Genomic DNA, 18,366 nt, shown 5'->3' with positions numbered 1-18,366 from the left:
ATAGGCTTCAGCACATTATGCAAGCACCGTGCGTAGGAAAAGGGAAGCTTTCCGTTGTTATGATTAAGTGTGTGTGTTGTAGTTATATATATTGGTGTTGTGTACAAGATCCCTTGTGCAGATTGCAAACGTATCAACATCGGGAAGAGTGGCAACTTTCGACAGCTTTTGCACCAACATCAGAATGTTGTGGAAAAGGAGAAAGTGTAGTTAATGCACTGGCAGAGTATGCGGCTATGACTTATCACGCCATTGATTGGATGAATGCGAACATCATTGGGAGGGAAATAGATGGGTCATCGCGCTTGCATCTCAAAGTACAAGGCAGACACTTTATCGTAATGATGGAAACCTTTCCTCATCCTGTGTACAGTGCTTGCATCACATGCTGAAGCCTATATAAGAGACATGCTTTTCGTATTTTCTCAGGGGGACATGCTCTAAGCACCCACATCGTTTCACTCTTCACTGCCCGCCTATTTGAGAACAGCGCATTCAGTGTCACCGAAGCTTCAGTGCACATAGTCTCAGGCACTGCCCCGCTGTGGGTCAGTAGTTTCATACACTATTTAGGCAGGCATTTCGAACTTACGCAAGATCGCTCTGAATTAACCATGCCAGCATTAACTATTTGATGCAATAGAGCATTTAGGATTCACTTTCGGCATTACCAGACACAAAGCTACAAATTACTGTAAAAAAGTCGCACACAAAACTTTCGCTGTCAGGGGTCCTTTACTTACGCTGACAGCCGCAACTTTCGCAGTGCAACACTACCCTAGAAGCCATTTCGTTTAAGAGCGGGTGTGTATTGAATCATCACCAGAATAAAGGGTTGCGAGAAATTTGTGAGGCCTATAAGAGTAAAATGTCAGCTAGCCATCAATGGCCTTACACGATTAGGAATTCGCACTCTTGAGCCTGTGCCACCCTTAACCTGCTTAACCCTCACTGCAAATTTGTTACTATGCTAATGTGACTTGTATCTTTCACATGCTGTTTGGCGGCCTTATAATCTTGTAAATATACGTGACCTGTTTCTGAAGTCATTTTTGACGTGCAGTCTATGTTATGTGTATGCATATATGCGTGGGTGTACTTATATGTATGCGTGTGTGTTATGCGTGGGTGTACTTATATGTATGTATGCGTGCGTGTGTGTGTGTGTGTGTGTGTGTGTGTGTGTGTGTGTGTGTGTGTGTGTATTTACAGTAGTCAGCGCTCGTACTGGTCATTCTTTCGCTTCTTCAGTCTTCCGTCACCTGTATTTTCACACTACTGTGCTTTGCGCTGCTCACCGACATGTACGTAATCAAACTTGCCCACATCGCTATTCTTATTGAATTAACTTTAAATTACCTAGGAAAAACATTTACAGAAAAAAACAAATTGAAAATGCCCTTTAACACATACCGAGAATGGCATTCACTCGCTTCACGTCAAGTGCTTCCTTCTGAGGCAAATTCTTGTGCGCGTTCGACTTTCTGCCGTAGAGTGATTTGTTCTCAAGCTTCTCCGGTGAGAACAGGACTTTAAGTAGACCTCGGGCTAATCTTGGCCCCGAATCCTTGGCGTCACGCCGCAGCCGTGACAGTGTGCCTTCATCTACAAGGACACCGTCCCCGATGTCTACCTGCGAATAATAGAACGTCTGTTCAAGTTGTTAGGGTTTGTAAAGTAAATAAGTCCCATTTTATTAAACACGAACACAACCATTGCCATCGCGTTGTTGCAGGCATCTTTACACCAATAGTAGATGACAGAACTTAGATAGAAAAATACAGTTTTAAGGATGCTGAAGCCTATATAAGAGACACGTCTAGTCGACTGGCCTCATTGTGAACTAGGCTTCCGTATTAAGCCAAAACGGTTTTATTTTAAACTTTTATTTGGTCGGTGTACTTGCTTTCTTCATGTTTCTTCCCTACCAGACAGGTTTTCGTAGAACTCTCGATTGCATATAAGCACAGCAACACATGCAAGATAAAAATGTCCCCAGATCTCGTAAGTGGGTAACACTAGCAAGAGCTAGAAATTCTGTGTAATAACAATCAACTTGCCTGCTTCTGCATCAGTGTCTGGCTCCGTACCAGAACTGCATCAGAGCATCCTGCATGGGCGGCTGGATCGCCACTTGAGGAGACATCGTAGTTAACTGCAGCAAGATTGCATCAATCAGTAGACTCAACGATTAGGTGGCATCTTACACAAACATGTTCACAGAGCCAAGACTGTTCGAAGAAAAATTGACAGCTTCTAATGCTTTTCACGATTTTAGAATTTCCATGCTCTGCACTGTGAGAGAGATCCTTGCGCTAAAGTGACACTGCTAAGAAATAAAATACAACATGCGATGCATTTTTTGTGTGTTGCAGAAAAGATGTTCAGACCACTGAATCCGTTGCGTCGTCAAATGGTCATCACAAAACATTGAGACCGCTGACAGTTACGAGAACGGAGGTGTTATAAACGTCATACGTTATCAAATTTTTCTGGCGGACAGAAAAGGCAGCGTATACAACCAATGCGCGACATAAAACTTTAAACGAAGCAGGGAAGATTTTGTGCCGCGTGTCAGAAGCAGAATTTGTCATTTCGGGGTTAGTGGCTGCCGGAAGAAAATTTCAGCGAGGTCGCGCCAAACTATGAAATCTGCGCGACACCAAACGCTTACCTGAAACGCGTTTTCGTTTACAGCTACGCTCGAAACGGGTGCACTTCTTTGTCAGCGCTGCAGGGTCAGCCTTTCTGAACACAAGCACGCTAGGTGCCCAGTCCGGATGTCCGGGAAATGGAGACGGAGCGCATGAGTCAATAAAATATAATCACTGACAAATCATGCAGAATAACGGATAATACGCCTAAAATCTCGAGGCAACAGGATTTACTTGCCGGTGATGAAGTGTAGGCCGCAAATCCTCGTGCTGTCGGACGGCTGCCATTGCTCGCGGCGCACAGCTTGCACCCACGCTTTCCGTCGGCCGATTTCCTTCGGAAACCAAAAAAAAACCGATGCCGCTGCCTTTCCTGGCACGCTTGGTGCACCCAACAGCGCAGCAGCTGACAACCATAGCACAATGCTGCTAAACAAACACCGTGAATGTGTCTTGGCGATACCAACTGCAGCACTGAACAAGCACGCACGGAGCAATGTTTTGCCAAACACCCCGCTGCCGCGTGCGCCGAGGGGTCATGTGACCTGACGTCACGGGGCGTGAGTGACGTAGGCCGGTAGAGGTCTATAGAACAAATGCCAATAGAAAGAAAAGGTACGAACGGCGAAGCATACAACCGACCATTCGTCCTTGCAGAGCTTCAGGCATCCCTTAACTGTTGTAAAACATCTGCCTCCGGTTCTGATCGCATAGTATATGAAATGTTACAACATTTGCACCCAGAAACACAGAAAACACTCCTTTGACTTTACAACACGATATGGTCTTCAGGCCTTATACCGTCTGCTTGGAAAGAAGCTATTGTTATCCGCATCCTCAAAGAAGGAAAGAACCCTTCTTTGGCAAATAGTTACAGGTCCATAGCATTGACGAGCTGTCTCTGCAGACTCTTTGAAAAAAATGGTAAACCGGCGCTTTCTTCATTACGTTGAAAGCAACAATCTTTTAGACCCCCTTCAATGTGGTTTCAGGGAAGGTAGATCCACAACAGATCACCTTGTCCGCATCGAGGCGATCATACGGGATGCCTTTATACACAAGCAGTTTTTCTTGTCAGTGTTCTTAGACATGGAGAAGGCATAGGACACCACGTGGCGTTTCGGCATTATTCGTGATCTCTCCGGCATGGGTGTCCGCGGCAACTTGCTAAACACCATTGAGAGTTATCTGTCCGACTGGACATTTCGCGTAAGAGTAGGTGATGCGCTGTCACGACCATTCACGCAGGAAACGAGACAGGTGTATCTCAGGGTGGTGTGCTGAGCCGCACTCTTTTTATCATAAAAATGAACTCCTTGGGCACTGTGATACCCCGCACACTCTTTTACTCCGTCTACGTGGGCGATGTGCAACTTGGTTTTAAGTCGTGCAAATCGCTATCTGCGAGAGGCAAGTGCAGCTTGCTCTGAACAAGGTATCCAAGTGGGCAGATGCGAACGGATTTAAGCTAAATCCCCAAAGAAGTACTTGTATTCTGTTCTCAAGGAAGAGAGGAGTATTACCAGACCCTAGCATAGAGATCAGTGGCGAACGACTATCAGTGAGCTCTGAGCATAAATTCTTTGGCATCATATTAGACTCAAAACTAACATTTATCGCGCACCTCAAACACATAAAAGCAAAATGTCTGAAAGCAATGAACGTTCTCAAACTTTTCGCGCGTACAGCGTGGGGCAGTGACAGACGATGCCTTCTGACCTTGTATAAGAGCCTCGTAGGCTCACGCCTTGACTATGGAGCTGTAGTATACCAGTCTACCTCACCCAGCTCCCTAAAAAGGTTAGACCCCGTTCACAACCTTGGTATCCGCCTTGCAACCGCTGCCTTCAGAACTAGCCCAGTAGAGAGTCTTTATGTTGAATCGGATGAGTGGCCTCTCTATCTCGAGAGAACCTACTCCAGCCTCAAATACTTCCTGAAGGTAAATGCATACCCCCAACACCCATGGTATAAAGTCCTTAATGATACCACATGTACCACCCTCTATCAGAATCGCCGAACAGCCCGGGAGCCCTTCTCACTCCGTGTGAGGAGCCTCTGCCATCTCATGGATGTTGGCCTTCTAGAACATCGTCTCATGGCTCCTGCAAACGCGTTAGCACCGTGGCTTTGGCAAGTTCTTGATTGTGACACATCTTTTATTGAGGTGACGAAACATGCACCACAGGCACACATCACAATGCATTTTCTTGAACTTCAGAGTAAGTATTCCTGCTCGGAGTTCTATAAAGATGCGTCAAGGTCACAAACTGGTGTATCTTATGCAGCTCTTGGCACTAACTTCTCTGAATCCAACGTGATGGATGCGGAAACAACTATCTTCACTGCTGGAGATTATGCAGTACTATCAGCTGTAAAGCACATCACTAAAACAAAAATAGAGAAGGCCGTAATTTTCACCGACTCCCTTAGTGTAGTCAAAGCTTTAAAGTGTCTCCGGGAAAGTAAAAATCATGTAATAAATAATCTTTATTCCGCCCTGTGTACAGCATACATGTCAAATCAGCATTTCATAGTCCTTGCCGATGAAACTACGGAAATGGCGGTAACAAGAGCGAGCAACCACTCTTTTAGTCTCTCGGCAATAGACTTGAAATCATTTATAAGGAAAAGGCTAAGGAATTACTGGCAGCAACAATGGGACAAAGAAATACACAACAAACTACACACAATTAAGCCCCACATAGGTAACTGGCTACCAATGTCAAAAACACGGAGAACAGAAGTTATGTTTTGCCGCCTAAGGATCGGTCACACGTATAGCACACACAGCTACCTGCTGACCGACACTCAACCACCTACCTGCGAAAAATGCGGCAAGTCTCTCACTGTTCTTCATGTCCTCTTGGAATGCCATGAGCTGGAGACATACAGGAAAAAGTATTTTCCATTGCCATTCCGCCAGCATGTGCCGTTACATCCTGCAATGTTCATCGGGAATGATCCGCGTTTCAAAACAGAGTCAATTTTAGCATTTCTCAATGAACTTAAATTTTTTCGAGTCATCTACGCAGGAGACAGCAGCGCGACCTCCTGAGAGAGGTTGTTGCTGCAGCAGTTTTACGGGAAGCACCTACCTCCTGGCCCTTGCGCGCAAGGACCTAGCTGAGGTATCGGTGCCACGTGCATAATTTTATGAACCCTATTATGACCATCTGCCATACAGCCCATAACCACCTCACGCGCCATTGTCATATTTTTAATCTCTATATCCTCTAAGCTTGGATGACCCTATTTATTTTAGGCCACTTTACAGCCCCCTTACATAATCCATCGTACTCCATTTGTCGCTTATTGAATATTCATAGCGCTGGCGCTCTTTGGCCACACTTGGCCCTTGCGCCAATAAACACCATCATCATCATCTGCTTGCGCGACCAGTTTTTCGAAGTGATGCGCGAATCGCAGGCCGTCCGCGAAGAAATCAGCCGGCGTATGATGATCCGCGAACGTTCGCATCGCAAAGACCACTACTGTCGCATTGCTAGCGTGGACGATGATGAAATGCTTACTTCAACGCAGCTAATTCCACAATCGCTGCCCGACATGACGCGAAATCTGACGAAAGTTATACGTGTTCCCTAAAGCGACAGCGCCCTTACAAAAATTTGTACCAACCATCAATAAACCTTTCATTGGGAAAAGTCGATAGAACCTACCGACGGTAAATTGAAAGTCGTTAGACCGTCCTATATACCAGCTACCAACAATCCGTCGACTATTGGCCACCGATAGCCAATAGAGATTTCCCAAATAACGTTCAATAGACACCGAATCAACGTGCTAAAGACGGTATAAAAACGGTTTCCCAGCACTGTATCGACCATATTCAAACCATTGATCCAACGATCTATCGACTATTGGCCACCGATAACCAATAGAAATTTCCTTAGTAACGTTCAATAGACGCCGAATCAACGCGCTAAAGACAGTATAAAAACGGTTTCCCAGCACTGTATCAACCATCTTCGAACCATTTATCCAACAATCTATCAACTATTGGCCACCGATAACCAATAGAAATTTCCTTAGTAACATTCAATAGACGCTGAATAATCGTGCTAAAGTCACTATAAAAAAGGTTTCCTGGCAATGTATCAACCATCATCAAACCATTAACCCAACAGTTCATTGATATTAACCACTGAAATTTCCTTTACAACGTTCAGTAGACTGAATCGATCAACGTGCTAAAGACGTAGTTCCCAGTATAGTCTCGAACACTGTCATACTCTTCGGAAACACTCTAACGTTTTGCATGCTTTAGAAACATGTTTATGGGAATGAAGCAACTGTACGCAGCATTACAAAATTATTTTGGTGCGTTCATGCCATGCCATGAGGAGAAACTGACCAACTCAAAGCAACACACACGTCTCTTCAATTATATTTATTTTGCACTATATGCAAACATACTTAAAACCCTCTAGCCAGGAGAGAGGAGAGAGTTGTCATTACTTCGCCTGAGGTGCAATTGTAGTTCTTGACTGTGTAGCCTAAGGGAGAAAGAAAGCTTGGTGTTACTTTTTGGATGAACCTTGAGTGTTTGCAAGTTCATGGATGTGGGTAAGCATATCGTGAAGATGAGCAGCACGAAGCACACAAGTGCAAAAATACAATTAAGGGAGGACTGAGGAAGCACAAGAATGATGAACACGAGCGCTGACTACCAAGTGGGTTTATTGGTCACAAAAGCAGATATATATACACGAGATAAGCTGCAAGTCAAACACATGTCACATAAACAGAATGACGAAGCAGCAGTGAGGATGAAATAGGATTAGGGCAGGCACAGGCTCAAATGTGCAAATTCCTAATTCTGTAAGGCCACTGATGGCTGACTAACACGTTTTACTCTTATAGGTCTCAGAGATTTCTCGCAACTCTTCATTGTGATTATGATCCAACACGTAACCTTTCTTAAAGGACCTCTGACACCAAATTTGGAAACTCTAGATGTTTGGGTTGTTTGATAGCACTGCATGCTGGGCCACTTCTGACTGATTATTAGTGACGAGTGTTGCCTATAAGATATTTCAATCCAATGTTAAAGTAAGGGCATATGCTCATCTAAGTATTCAGATCCAATCGATATTTTCTGGTTTTTTTTCTGTGGCTTGACGTAGACAAGGGGCCCCCTCGTGACATTGCAAAGGTCAAGCAAGTATTGTCGGCGTCAGAGAACATTTGCGAGGCGCGCGCAATACCCTGACTGGCACCCGGCCAGGACTTGTTCGTCAACCCTCTGGCTCTGTTGTTAGCTACAGTAGACTCGTTAAACGGAATCTAAAGGGACCAGGAAAATATGTTCCGTTCAACAGGAGTTCCGTTAACTGAGAGATGACCAGGGATGCAGAATATAGGAATGAAACCAATCTTGTCAGAAGCATTTGTTCTATTTTAACAGCAGTTCCATTTAACAGATTTCAGTTCACCGAGAGTCTACTGTACTGTCAAGGCGGTTTTGGCTGCTTACACCAGGGATGCTTTTCTTATTTTCTCAGGGGGACATGCTCTAAGAACCACATCGTTTCACTCTTCACTGCCCGCCTATTTGAGAACAGCGCATTCAGTGTCACCGAAGCTTGAGTGCACATAGTCTCAGGCACTGCCCCGCTGTGGGGCAGTAGTTTCATACACTATTTAGGCAGGCATTTCGAACTTACGCAAGATCGTTCTGAATTAACCATGCCAGCATTAACTATTTAATGCATTAGAGCATTTAGGATTCACTTTCGGCATTACCAGACACAAAGCTACAAATTACTGTAAAAAAGTCGCACACAAAACTTTCGCTGTCAGGGGTCCTTTACTTACGCTGACAGCCGCAACTTTCGCAGTGCAACACTACCCTTGAAGCCATTTCGTTTAATAGAGGGTGTGTATTGAATGATCACCAGAATAAAGGGTTGCGAGAAATTTGTGAGGCCTATAAGAGTAAAATGTTAGCTAGCCATCAGTGGCCTTACACGATTAGAAATTCGCACTCTTGAGCCTGTGCCACCCTTATTCTGCTTAACCCTTTCAGCCCTGGATTTTTTATTTTGTCGGGGACATTTTTTGTGCACCTTTTCCTAATAGTTATACCTCAGAAGACCGCAAACGAAAAATTGAGGCAGTGGTGCAAGTACTAATGGGCTTACAGACACCAAATTAGGTGATGAGGGCTCAGCGGTTGTTAAATGAAAAAAATGACATCTTTTTTCCTGCTATTAACTAGAGTACACAAAATGTGAACCACGTCTCCTTTTTCAGTGTGATACTCATTGAAACAGCTTCAGTACGTCGACTCGAAAATGGCGCTTCCCCACCTCACCTGACCCGCCTCAGCGTCACCCATGACTTCGGTCAAGCTTCCTCTTCCTTGCGGCTTTCAGCTCCGCAAGCGCGTTACAATTTTTGGTGTCAATCGCAGTGGGGATCATTGAAGAAGTATTCCCCCAAGAATGGCCAGTTTTGGTTTCATTTCCGAGGTGCTAGGAGAAATTTTGGGTGATGGTGTCAATTGACACCGCCAGGGCCGAAAGGGTTAACCCTCACTGCAAATTTGTTACTATGCTAATGTGACTTGTATCTTTCACATACTGTTTGGCGGCCTTATAATATTGTAAATATATGTGACCTGTTTCTGAAGTCATTTTTGACGTGCAGTCTATGTTATGTGTATGCATTTATGCGTGGGTGTACTTATATGTGTGTGTGTGTGTTTAAAGTAGTCTGCGCTCGTACTGGTCATTCTTTCGCTTCTTCAGTCTTCCCTCACCTGTATTTCCACACTACTGTGCTTTGCGCTGCTCACCGACGTGTACGTAATCCAACTTGCCCACATCGCTATTCTTATTCAATTAACTTTAAATTACCTAGGAAAAACATTTACAGAAAAAAACAAATTGAAAATGCCCTTTAACACATACCGAGAATGGCATTCACTCGCTTCACGTCAAGTGCTTCCTTCTGAGGCAAATTCTTGTGCGCGTTCGACTTTCTGCCCTAGAGTGATTTGTTCTCAAGCTTCTCCGGTGAGAACAGGACTTTAAGTAGACCTCGGGCTCATCTTGGCCCCGAATCCTTGGCGTCACGCCGCAGCCGTGACAGTGTGCCTTCATCTACAAGGACACCGTTCCCGATGTCTACCTGCGAATAATAGAACATCTGTTCAAGTTGTTAGGGTTTGTAAATAAGTCCCATTTTATTAAACACGAACACAACCATTGTCATCGCGTTGTTGCAGGAATTTTTACACCAACAGTAGATGACAGAACCTAGATAGAAAAATACAGTTTTAAGGATTTCTACTCGCTTTCCAGAGAAACCACTACAGTGTTGGACACTTCAGGTGGTATGCTTTATATTGTAACGCAAAACAAAAACAAAGCACGGTACAGAGTACTTTTAAGTCTTTCCATGCTTTGGGGAAAACAAGCGTTTTGTGTAGGTTGCACAAGGTCTCCTTTGCTGAAGGAACTACTGCTCCTGATATTTTACATATATATAAACAAAAAGCACAATGAATGAACTTTTCGCGCATACAAGTTTAATTACCGAGATGTGTGTTATGCGAGCGATATAAATTGCCCAATTCAAAGACACGCATTATCTACCAAGTAAAAAAAAAAATGCCAGGCCTCCGTGGAACGCGGAGCCAGTCACAGCGAAAGCTGGAAGAGCGGCTTTTCAGAGCCTTTTTTAAACACTCTTTAAACACACTTTTTTAAACACTCTTTTGTAAACACTCTTATAACTGCTACAAGCATGGTGTACCCATTACGGCTATAATCATCATAATTTTTGTGTAGTAGGAAGGCATTTACTATGCCATCCTTCGTCATTATTCAGAGAAGCGTGGTACCCGCTGCACACTTGCAGGGAATTTTGTGCCATTTTTTGATGCTGTGGCTGACGACGAAAAAGAATTACGCCTGAAGCTTTTGTAATGGGTGGGAGCATTAGACGACCCACTCACTGCGCAATTCGCATTGTGGAACGCCTGGTTGTTCCCTTCCTGTTCTAAAACACTTTATTAATCATATTGTTACGGGTAGGTTATTTAATTAATCGGCTGTTCTGTATTAATATTAACGCGATTCCTTTCCTGAAATCACACCTGCCTAAGGCCAGTTTGCAACAGAATTTTGAAGCACCGGCGTGACTCTGTGGTAGAATACTGGGCTGCCATGTAGCGGACCCTGGTTAGAATCCCATTGTGTCCTTGGTGCTGTTTATATTAGTTAGTTTTTTCTTATTTTGAGCGTACAGACACCGGCGGCGGCAGACAACTACAGTGCACGCGACCCTTGCTGTGATCTCATAACAGCTATCGCTGTACAAAATATCACAGAAATTAAGAGATATACAAAACTTACTGCAGTCTATAAGACTTCTTACTTTTGGGGCTGTCACGACTGCGACGGACTGGGTCTCTTTGTCAGCTCTTTCAATCATATGCTTTAACCTTTTTACCATCCTTGCAGAGTCTGAAAGAAGGAAAAAAAAGGAAGGCAGCATAGAACAAATTGAATATATATGGTTCAAGGTGCGCATGTTGACAAGGCTTGCGGCCAATAGGTAGAACCCCATGCTGAAGATAATTTTGATCACACACACACACACACACAGACTGCAGCAAAGTTTTCCAAGAAATGGTTTCAGGCGTAGCATTGCATAACAATATAAGCTCGTTAATTCCCATTTCATGGATCGGAAACAATGTCAGAATTATTGAAAGTACAGTGACCTCCCTTTAAGACGAACTCGGTTGAGACGAATTCTCGCTTATGCCGAACATGGGAATATTTGTTTGGTTTCCTATAGACTCAATGCAAAAAAAAGCTCGCTTAAGATGAATTGCCTAATAGGTCTCTTCTGTTCTTTAGATAAACCTTTGAGGTGACTGACAATGCTGGCGATCTGCACAACAAACATTGCAGTCTTGGTGGGGCATTAAGGTGAACGAGATAAGGCAAAAACGAAAAAAAAATAAAGGCCCTTCATGGCTCAAAGACGCCACGATGACGGAAGAGAGCAGAAAGGACACGGAAAAGGGACACGGATGAGGGGCTTCTGTTCTCTCAGTCTTCGTCGTCCTCACACTGTACTCAAACATGCCAAGTGTATGCCATCGACTTCTGATAATTCGAAGTCGCTTAATTGGAATTTTCGGTTAACTAGAAGTCAACAAGTAGTCCCATCAGTTTTGCATGCAGGCCTAGAGGAAAAAAAAATGCTCGATAATTCAAAGTTAAAAGCCCGTAATGTTGGTTAATTAGAAGTTATTTTTCAGTCAAGAGCCTCGAGGCGACTAATGTTTCAATAAAATGGGGAATTTTTCATGTGCCAAGACAGCTGCTGAACCGCGCTGTTGTCGCCATCGCCACTGCCCGCAGCGGAACAGCTCATGAAGCGGCAATCTTGTTTAGTCAACGCCAGGGCATCGCATTGATCGCATCAACTAACTAGGTCTTTCTTTGTGATTTGTCAATTGCTCCAGTCGCTCGCTGGGTTGATTCCTACTAAGTTAGAACAACATGACTGGACGCGGACGGAGAAGAACACACAAACACACACACAGCGCTGTGTGTGCGTTAGCGTGTTCTGCTCCGTCCGCGTCCAGTTGCGCTGTTCAAACTCAGCATGATTAGGCAACTAGCCCGCAACGCACCTTGGTTTGATTCCGCTAGTGTTTCCACATCTGATCATTGAGTGTTGTGGTGGCGACGTTTCATAATGGCAACTCGTGGCCCCTACTGAATGCCTGACCTGGCGACAAAAGTCGAAGTCTTGAAAGAAGTTGACCAGGGAGGCACCACCAAGCAAGACATCGCATGGAGGTACGGCGTTAAGCCTAACACGCTGTCGAATTTCATCAAGTGCAAACAAGAACTCGACGACGGTAGTTTTGGGGCCGCTCTTAGTGACGTCCGTTTTTGAAGTCCACGTGCAGTCCACTAATGGACAGCAATATTGTGCAGATGGTTCGGCTAGTGGAGGACGACGACGACGAAATCAGAAATGAACCGCCACCGAGGGCTACCGATATTGCTGCAAGTCTTGCTCTTGCGCAGCTGTTTTTATGTGTTGTTGAAGAAGACATGCTGACGAAGCACTTCGACATGTATAGTGCTTGGAAAACTTGCTAGCCGCAGCCAGGTTCAGCAAGAGAAGGTGACGGACTAACTTTTATAGGGAACTGTCAGGTTTGAAGGAATAAAAGTGCAGTTTTTTGTGCATTTTGCTTAATGGAAGTTTGTTCAATTCGAAGTTTTTGTGGTTCCCGTGAACTTCGTGTAAACAGGAGTCAACTGTACTGGCTTTGTTGGCACGTGATCGAGGCTTATACAGAACTGTTATTAGAGCCAGCAAAGCAGGCTCACAGAAAAAAAAATTAACTGCCTGGAAAATAAATTTTTCCTTCTTTGAGGGAAAATTTTGCTTATCGCTCCCTTTTTTCTTGTTTTCGAATTGTCAACATAGGACCGTGCTACAGATTTATTGTTAAAACGTGTTAGCAACATATTCAAGAGCATACTTACTATGAACTAGCGAAACCGGGTGCTCGTTGGATTCGAGCAAATACACTCTAGTGGAAGATATAGTTTTTATCAAGTTGAGCCAAATAAATACTTTTTCTTCTTTGTTCCACCTAAGTGTAAGTCTAATCCAGTCAGTGTTGTCAAGAAACATATTTGAATGCACTTGCCATGTTAGCATGTCTTTTTAGGGGGGCACTTCTGCTAAGCTGAACTCTGATAAGACAAACAAATGACTGTAGTCCCTTCCAGTTCGCCTTAACGGGAGTCTAGTGTATCATGAAAAGAACAAAGAAATGTGTATTCGTCGATAAACTTTTATGAATACATATATCCTCAACTCATTTTGCATAGAAGCTGTGTAAAAGCAGCAATTTTCATCATCCTGCAACTTTGTTCTCAATGCGACCACGGCACCTGTCTCCTATGCTTTGATGAGCCCTAAAAGTGCTCTGCACGTCTCCCTAGTTACATACTGTCACTACCGCCATGCGCACATGACTACAGTTCTTTAGCAGGTCAAATGGGCTGCAAGTGATAGTTCATTCATCACAACGTAGCAAATGAGTTTTATGTCAGCATAACGCCTGCAGCTGAAAGTTTATCTTCAGGAGCTCCACCTTGTTTCAGTTTTGTGATGTGCGCGCATTGCATCAGATTAAAACAAAGCTGCTGAGAGCCGGATTTGCATACATGGACAAAACCATGGCCTCTAATTATTAATGAAGATACTGATGCCGAGAATGCCGCCTTGTTTCAGTCGCCTGCGAACGCTGTTTTCGCACTTTTGTGGCGCTTTGTGCTCAGCATGCACACTCCAAAGATTTTTCGAATTAACCATGTTGAGGCCAAATGAGGCCAAATTAACGAGACTGATGCTATTAGACAATGCATATGCTGTCCTGGACTAGGGAACACATCTAAAGCATCCGATTTTCTTAATTATAGAGGGTCGTGTTAATTAACTCTACTACAGTCGGACCCCGCTACAACGAAACTGACGAGGCGCGGAAAGTATTTAGTTGTAGTAAGAATCTCTTTGTAGTGAAATCGAAAACGATATAGCTGACCTGAGCTAGCAAAACAAAGGAACTTTTATTCCCAAAAATTAAAAAGTGGCGGCTGCTTCCTCTTCTTCCGCCAGCAGCGTCATGACGCGATTCTCACACATGCATAGCGACGCCGTGTTGAAAAGCACGCTGAAGCAACGGCCACAACGGCTTTCCTGAACGAACCTAACAGTTGCACTAACACGCTAACACCTAGCAGCTGTCCGCCGTCCAAATCCGACAACGCCGAGATGGAAGCGTGGTATGCCTCATTCTCTTAATTATGGCTCATTCTATGCTATTCTTATCCACTAATCACGGCTGGCTGATTTTGTCGATGACGATAACACGAACGAACAGCCGCTCTGACCTGTGACTGCACTGGCCAAGAGCGAAAAGAACCAACAGCATTGGGATCAGAAAAGGCATTGTTCCACGATTGCACCCAGCAGCAGCGTGTACAAAACTCAATGAACTGAGGGACTGAGCTTCAGCTTCGGATTGTTGGTGGCTCAGAAGCAAGTCGGTGGCAAAATTAGAGCGGTCTCATTGCCATTGCTATCGAGCAATGGCGGCCTCCATGCTTAGTAAAACAGCTGCGGTTTGTGGTGGTTCCAACGCGCATTTTAGACTGTAGACGTATTTTTATGTTCTGAAAATGCATGTTCAAGATTGTATTTACCGCACGGCAATAAATATCTGAGCCTGGAATTGCATCGTCCAATTTCGTTGAAGCGAAACGGCAGAAGAAAAAAATGTTCGTTGTGGCGAGAATGTTTATGCATTGACTCCTATGGACGGCTGACGGAGAACCGATAATTTTTTGTTGTAGCGGAATTCGACTGTATATCTCTATGCAATTTTTAAGAAGCTGCTAATGAAGAATGACTAAGACAATTATTTTGCTGATATGTTACAGCCATCTTAGTTGTAACCTTACCTGCTTTAGTTCAGTATGTGAAAACTGTCCACAATACCAAAAACAGAAGCGCCCTGATGGTGGAATAACACAAGGAGGGCACCATAGCGGAAAGCTAAAGATTATTAGTTTTATATCAGAAGTCTGCAACCTGCAGCCTGTGGGTCACATCCGCGAGGCAGTATTATGTGGCTCTCGGCATGACGTAGAACCCCTCTTTGCGTATCACTTCCTATCTGAAAGTCGCGTTGGCAGTTTTGACCTAAAATGGGATTTTCTATTGAAACCCACGTTTCAATGGAACCTTGTAATATGCATGCTGAAAGTAAAGATGAATTACAACCTAATTTTGCATATTACTGTAAATTCGTTGAATTTTTTCTCTTCGTCTGCAAAGGGAGCATTATAAGAAAAATGTCCGATGCGTAAGCTGACAATATCAAAATTCAGCAACTTTGCAGCAAGTGCAAGTTACGTAGTTTCTCTATTCATATCTTGTTGCTTGTGTCTCCCACCTGAAAGAAATTTATGAAAAGCACATGGTGTGCTTCTTTCCCCTTCTCATATTGCTCATCTTAAACAAAAGGCAACAGTGAACTCCAGGACACTGAGAGGAGTATACTGACAAAAAATTCTGAGAGTGAGATAACTTGTGGGATATACTACACACATGCATAATCTACAAAATATCAACAGATATAGCCTCAAACATATCTAAAATAAATTTCAATGAGCATGTCGCGCCACTGCACACAAACGTGCCTGTGGTTTTTTAGGTAAATGACCAGCCGCCACCTGTGTTACGAGCTTGTGTTCGATGCCATGATCCATTGCGAGCGCTCTCTCCTAGCAGACCTTTTCAACAGAAAGAGAAGCAGACTCCCACTTCAGTAGGAAAACTGGCTTCTTTGGGCAGTGCATTTTCGGTCACATTTTAAACATGCCATAGCTGCTTACAGCAGCACCCTGGAACCGTTCGTTAAAGAGAGTCATCCACACAATGCTCATGTGAACGTAGTTTCGTGTGCTCACGTAGCCAGCAAAGTTTACATGAAAACCATTCTGAGTACTGCCTCACTCGGTGCTTTTTGAAATTGAAACTGCGATGGGCTCTATAACGCAGTCTCCAAAGAACGAACCACTACGAACTTGAGTATACAAGGTTTGCAGCCGTGAGCAGTGGCTGATTGGTAACTTATTTCAACAGAAAAGACAAGATGTAAAATTGTTGTGTCAGTACTCCTTGAAGGATCAATGCCTGGTCCGACATTTAGCACAAAGTGAAATTTTCGTTCATTTCTACTTGCATAAATACGAGCTGCCTTTTAACTATATACAGTATTCTTAAGAACTGTGCCATGTCAATACCAGAATTCCAGCTTTTCCATTGAATTGAAGAGAATAGTGAACATATTTTGCAAACCAAACAGAATTCTTAGAATTACCAGAGGTCTTCAATAGCAGTGACTGTTTTGCCCATAATTGTACTCATGTTCAAGAGTGTCCGAGCACATTTAAGGCAATGTTGCCTCAAATTTCACCAAAAGTGTGCACTTACCAAGGCAATCCTGGGCCTTGCGGAGTTGCTCACGCACTTCCTCCAGCTCATCTTCCAGGTCTTGAATTCTCCTTTTCAGCGGCTCATCATCTTGAGGCTGATCTTGAAGCTCGCCTCCCTTAAGTGTATGTAAGTTGGTATTTGCAGAATGCAAACAAGATACATTAAGAACCAATGGTGAAAACATAACGTCTAAAACACTACATGCATAAGAAACACTAAATTTAATGCTACAAAAAGTACACACTAGGTATTTCTTCGGGAATAATTCATTTCATGGTTAGTTGGTATAATGCTTTTAGTGCCAAGTCTAGTCAACACGAATAAGCTGGACATGAAGGAACAGAGTAGGTAGACAGGATCTGACTTCAATATACTTCATACGTGCAAAGATAGCTAGCTTTCCTAATGGGCACTGCATTAATTACTTCTGCCTCTGAATGTTTTAGAAAAGTAGCCTTATCTGAATGTAGACTGCACTCCCATTCGTGGCAGTTACCTGTGACATGTCCGTTTTTACATTTGCTCTTACAGGGGTGGTGCCACCATATTTCTGGCTTGTGCATTCCTTGCTGCAAGCGCTTCTTAAAGCTCCCAGAAGCATGCTACACGCAGCAATATTTATGTTATTCGAACTTTTTAGCACACAAAGGGACAAGGACGCCCCGCAGGGGCGTCTGCGCAAGCAGGCGTTTGGTGTGTAGCGACACCACGGACCCGAGCTAACGAGGGGGTTTCGACCCCCTCCCACGCCTAGCCGTGCGTGGCTTTGCCGTGTCCGGGGAAAAGGGGATCCTGGGGGTTGAGCCGACGCCTCTTTGGCAACACACCTCTTTGGCCCCGGCTTCACGTAGACGGCACCCCTGGGCTGACCCACCCAGGGGAAATCGGCAGTCGCCTTTTCCTGTCTCTCTCTCCCCTCATCTTCGTCTTTCTCTCTCACTTTAATCTTTCCTGTCCTCTCCTCTCTTCTATTTACTTCCACTTTTCCTGGCGGCAAGGGTTAACCTTTTGTGTGTGCCCTCACTTGGGCACATTATATTTGGTTATAGTGGCTGTGTACAGCTGGCGTTGGCATGCCTTATATAAACATAAGTGCTGTCGCGTCCCCATGTTGGGCTCCATGGTGGGCGGCTGGCATGGCTGCCGAAAATACACTTATCTTATGGCCTCCACTTCCTTTCCCAGACTCAGTGATCGTCCTCGCACAAAGAGGGGACGCACCGAAGATACAGCTAACCTATTCTTAAAGCGAAATGAAATTTTCCCGCGATTCCACGTCATCCATTGTGAAACACTCGATAAGAATGCCAGAACAATCTCTCCCTTCGTTGTGTCAAAATGCCTTACTGAAACTTTGGGCCATGGTTACCAGGCAACTAGAATGGCTAGCGGAGACCTCCTCCTTGAAGTTCAAAGCAAAACCCAGTACGAAAAACTGTCTAAACTTGTTTCATTGGGAAACACACCTGTCTCAATCACCCAGCATCGTTTTCTCAACAGCTCGCGAGGTGTGGTATCAGATCAAGACCTTCTCGACCTTACAGAAGCGGAGCTCCTCGAGGGCTGGAGTGAACAACATGTGATAAATGTCCAGCGGATCAAAATCAGGCGCGATGACAAAGAAATCTTGACAAAG

The 18,366-nt window shown here is 44.2% G+C and overlaps 1 protein-coding gene across 1 annotated transcript in view; it reads right to left on the bottom strand.

Moving 5' to 3' along the window:
- Positions 1-1,402: 1,402 nt before the first annotated feature.
- Positions 1,403-18,366, bottom strand: part of LOC119403403 (uncharacterized) — a 29,824-nt gene continuing 12,860 nt past the window's right edge. Inside the window, exons 2-4 of the mRNA XM_049418312.1 lie at positions 16,728-16,845; positions 11,061-11,149; positions 1,403-1,633 (exon numbers count right to left, since the gene is read on the bottom strand). Coding sequence (XP_049274269.1) covers positions 1,403-1,633; positions 11,061-11,149; positions 16,728-16,845 — 438 coding nt within the window. The remainder of the gene's footprint in view (positions 1,634-11,060; positions 11,150-16,727; positions 16,846-18,366) is intronic.

Source organism: Rhipicephalus sanguineus, chromosome 8 (genome assembly GCF_013339695.2).
Source record: "Rhipicephalus sanguineus isolate Rsan-2018 chromosome 8, BIME_Rsan_1.4, whole genome shotgun sequence".
NCBI lineage: Eukaryota > Metazoa > Arthropoda > Arachnida > Ixodida > Ixodidae > Rhipicephalus > Rhipicephalus sanguineus.
Note: the sequence above shows the minus strand (reverse complement) of the source record. Positions and strands in the feature narration are given on the sequence as shown.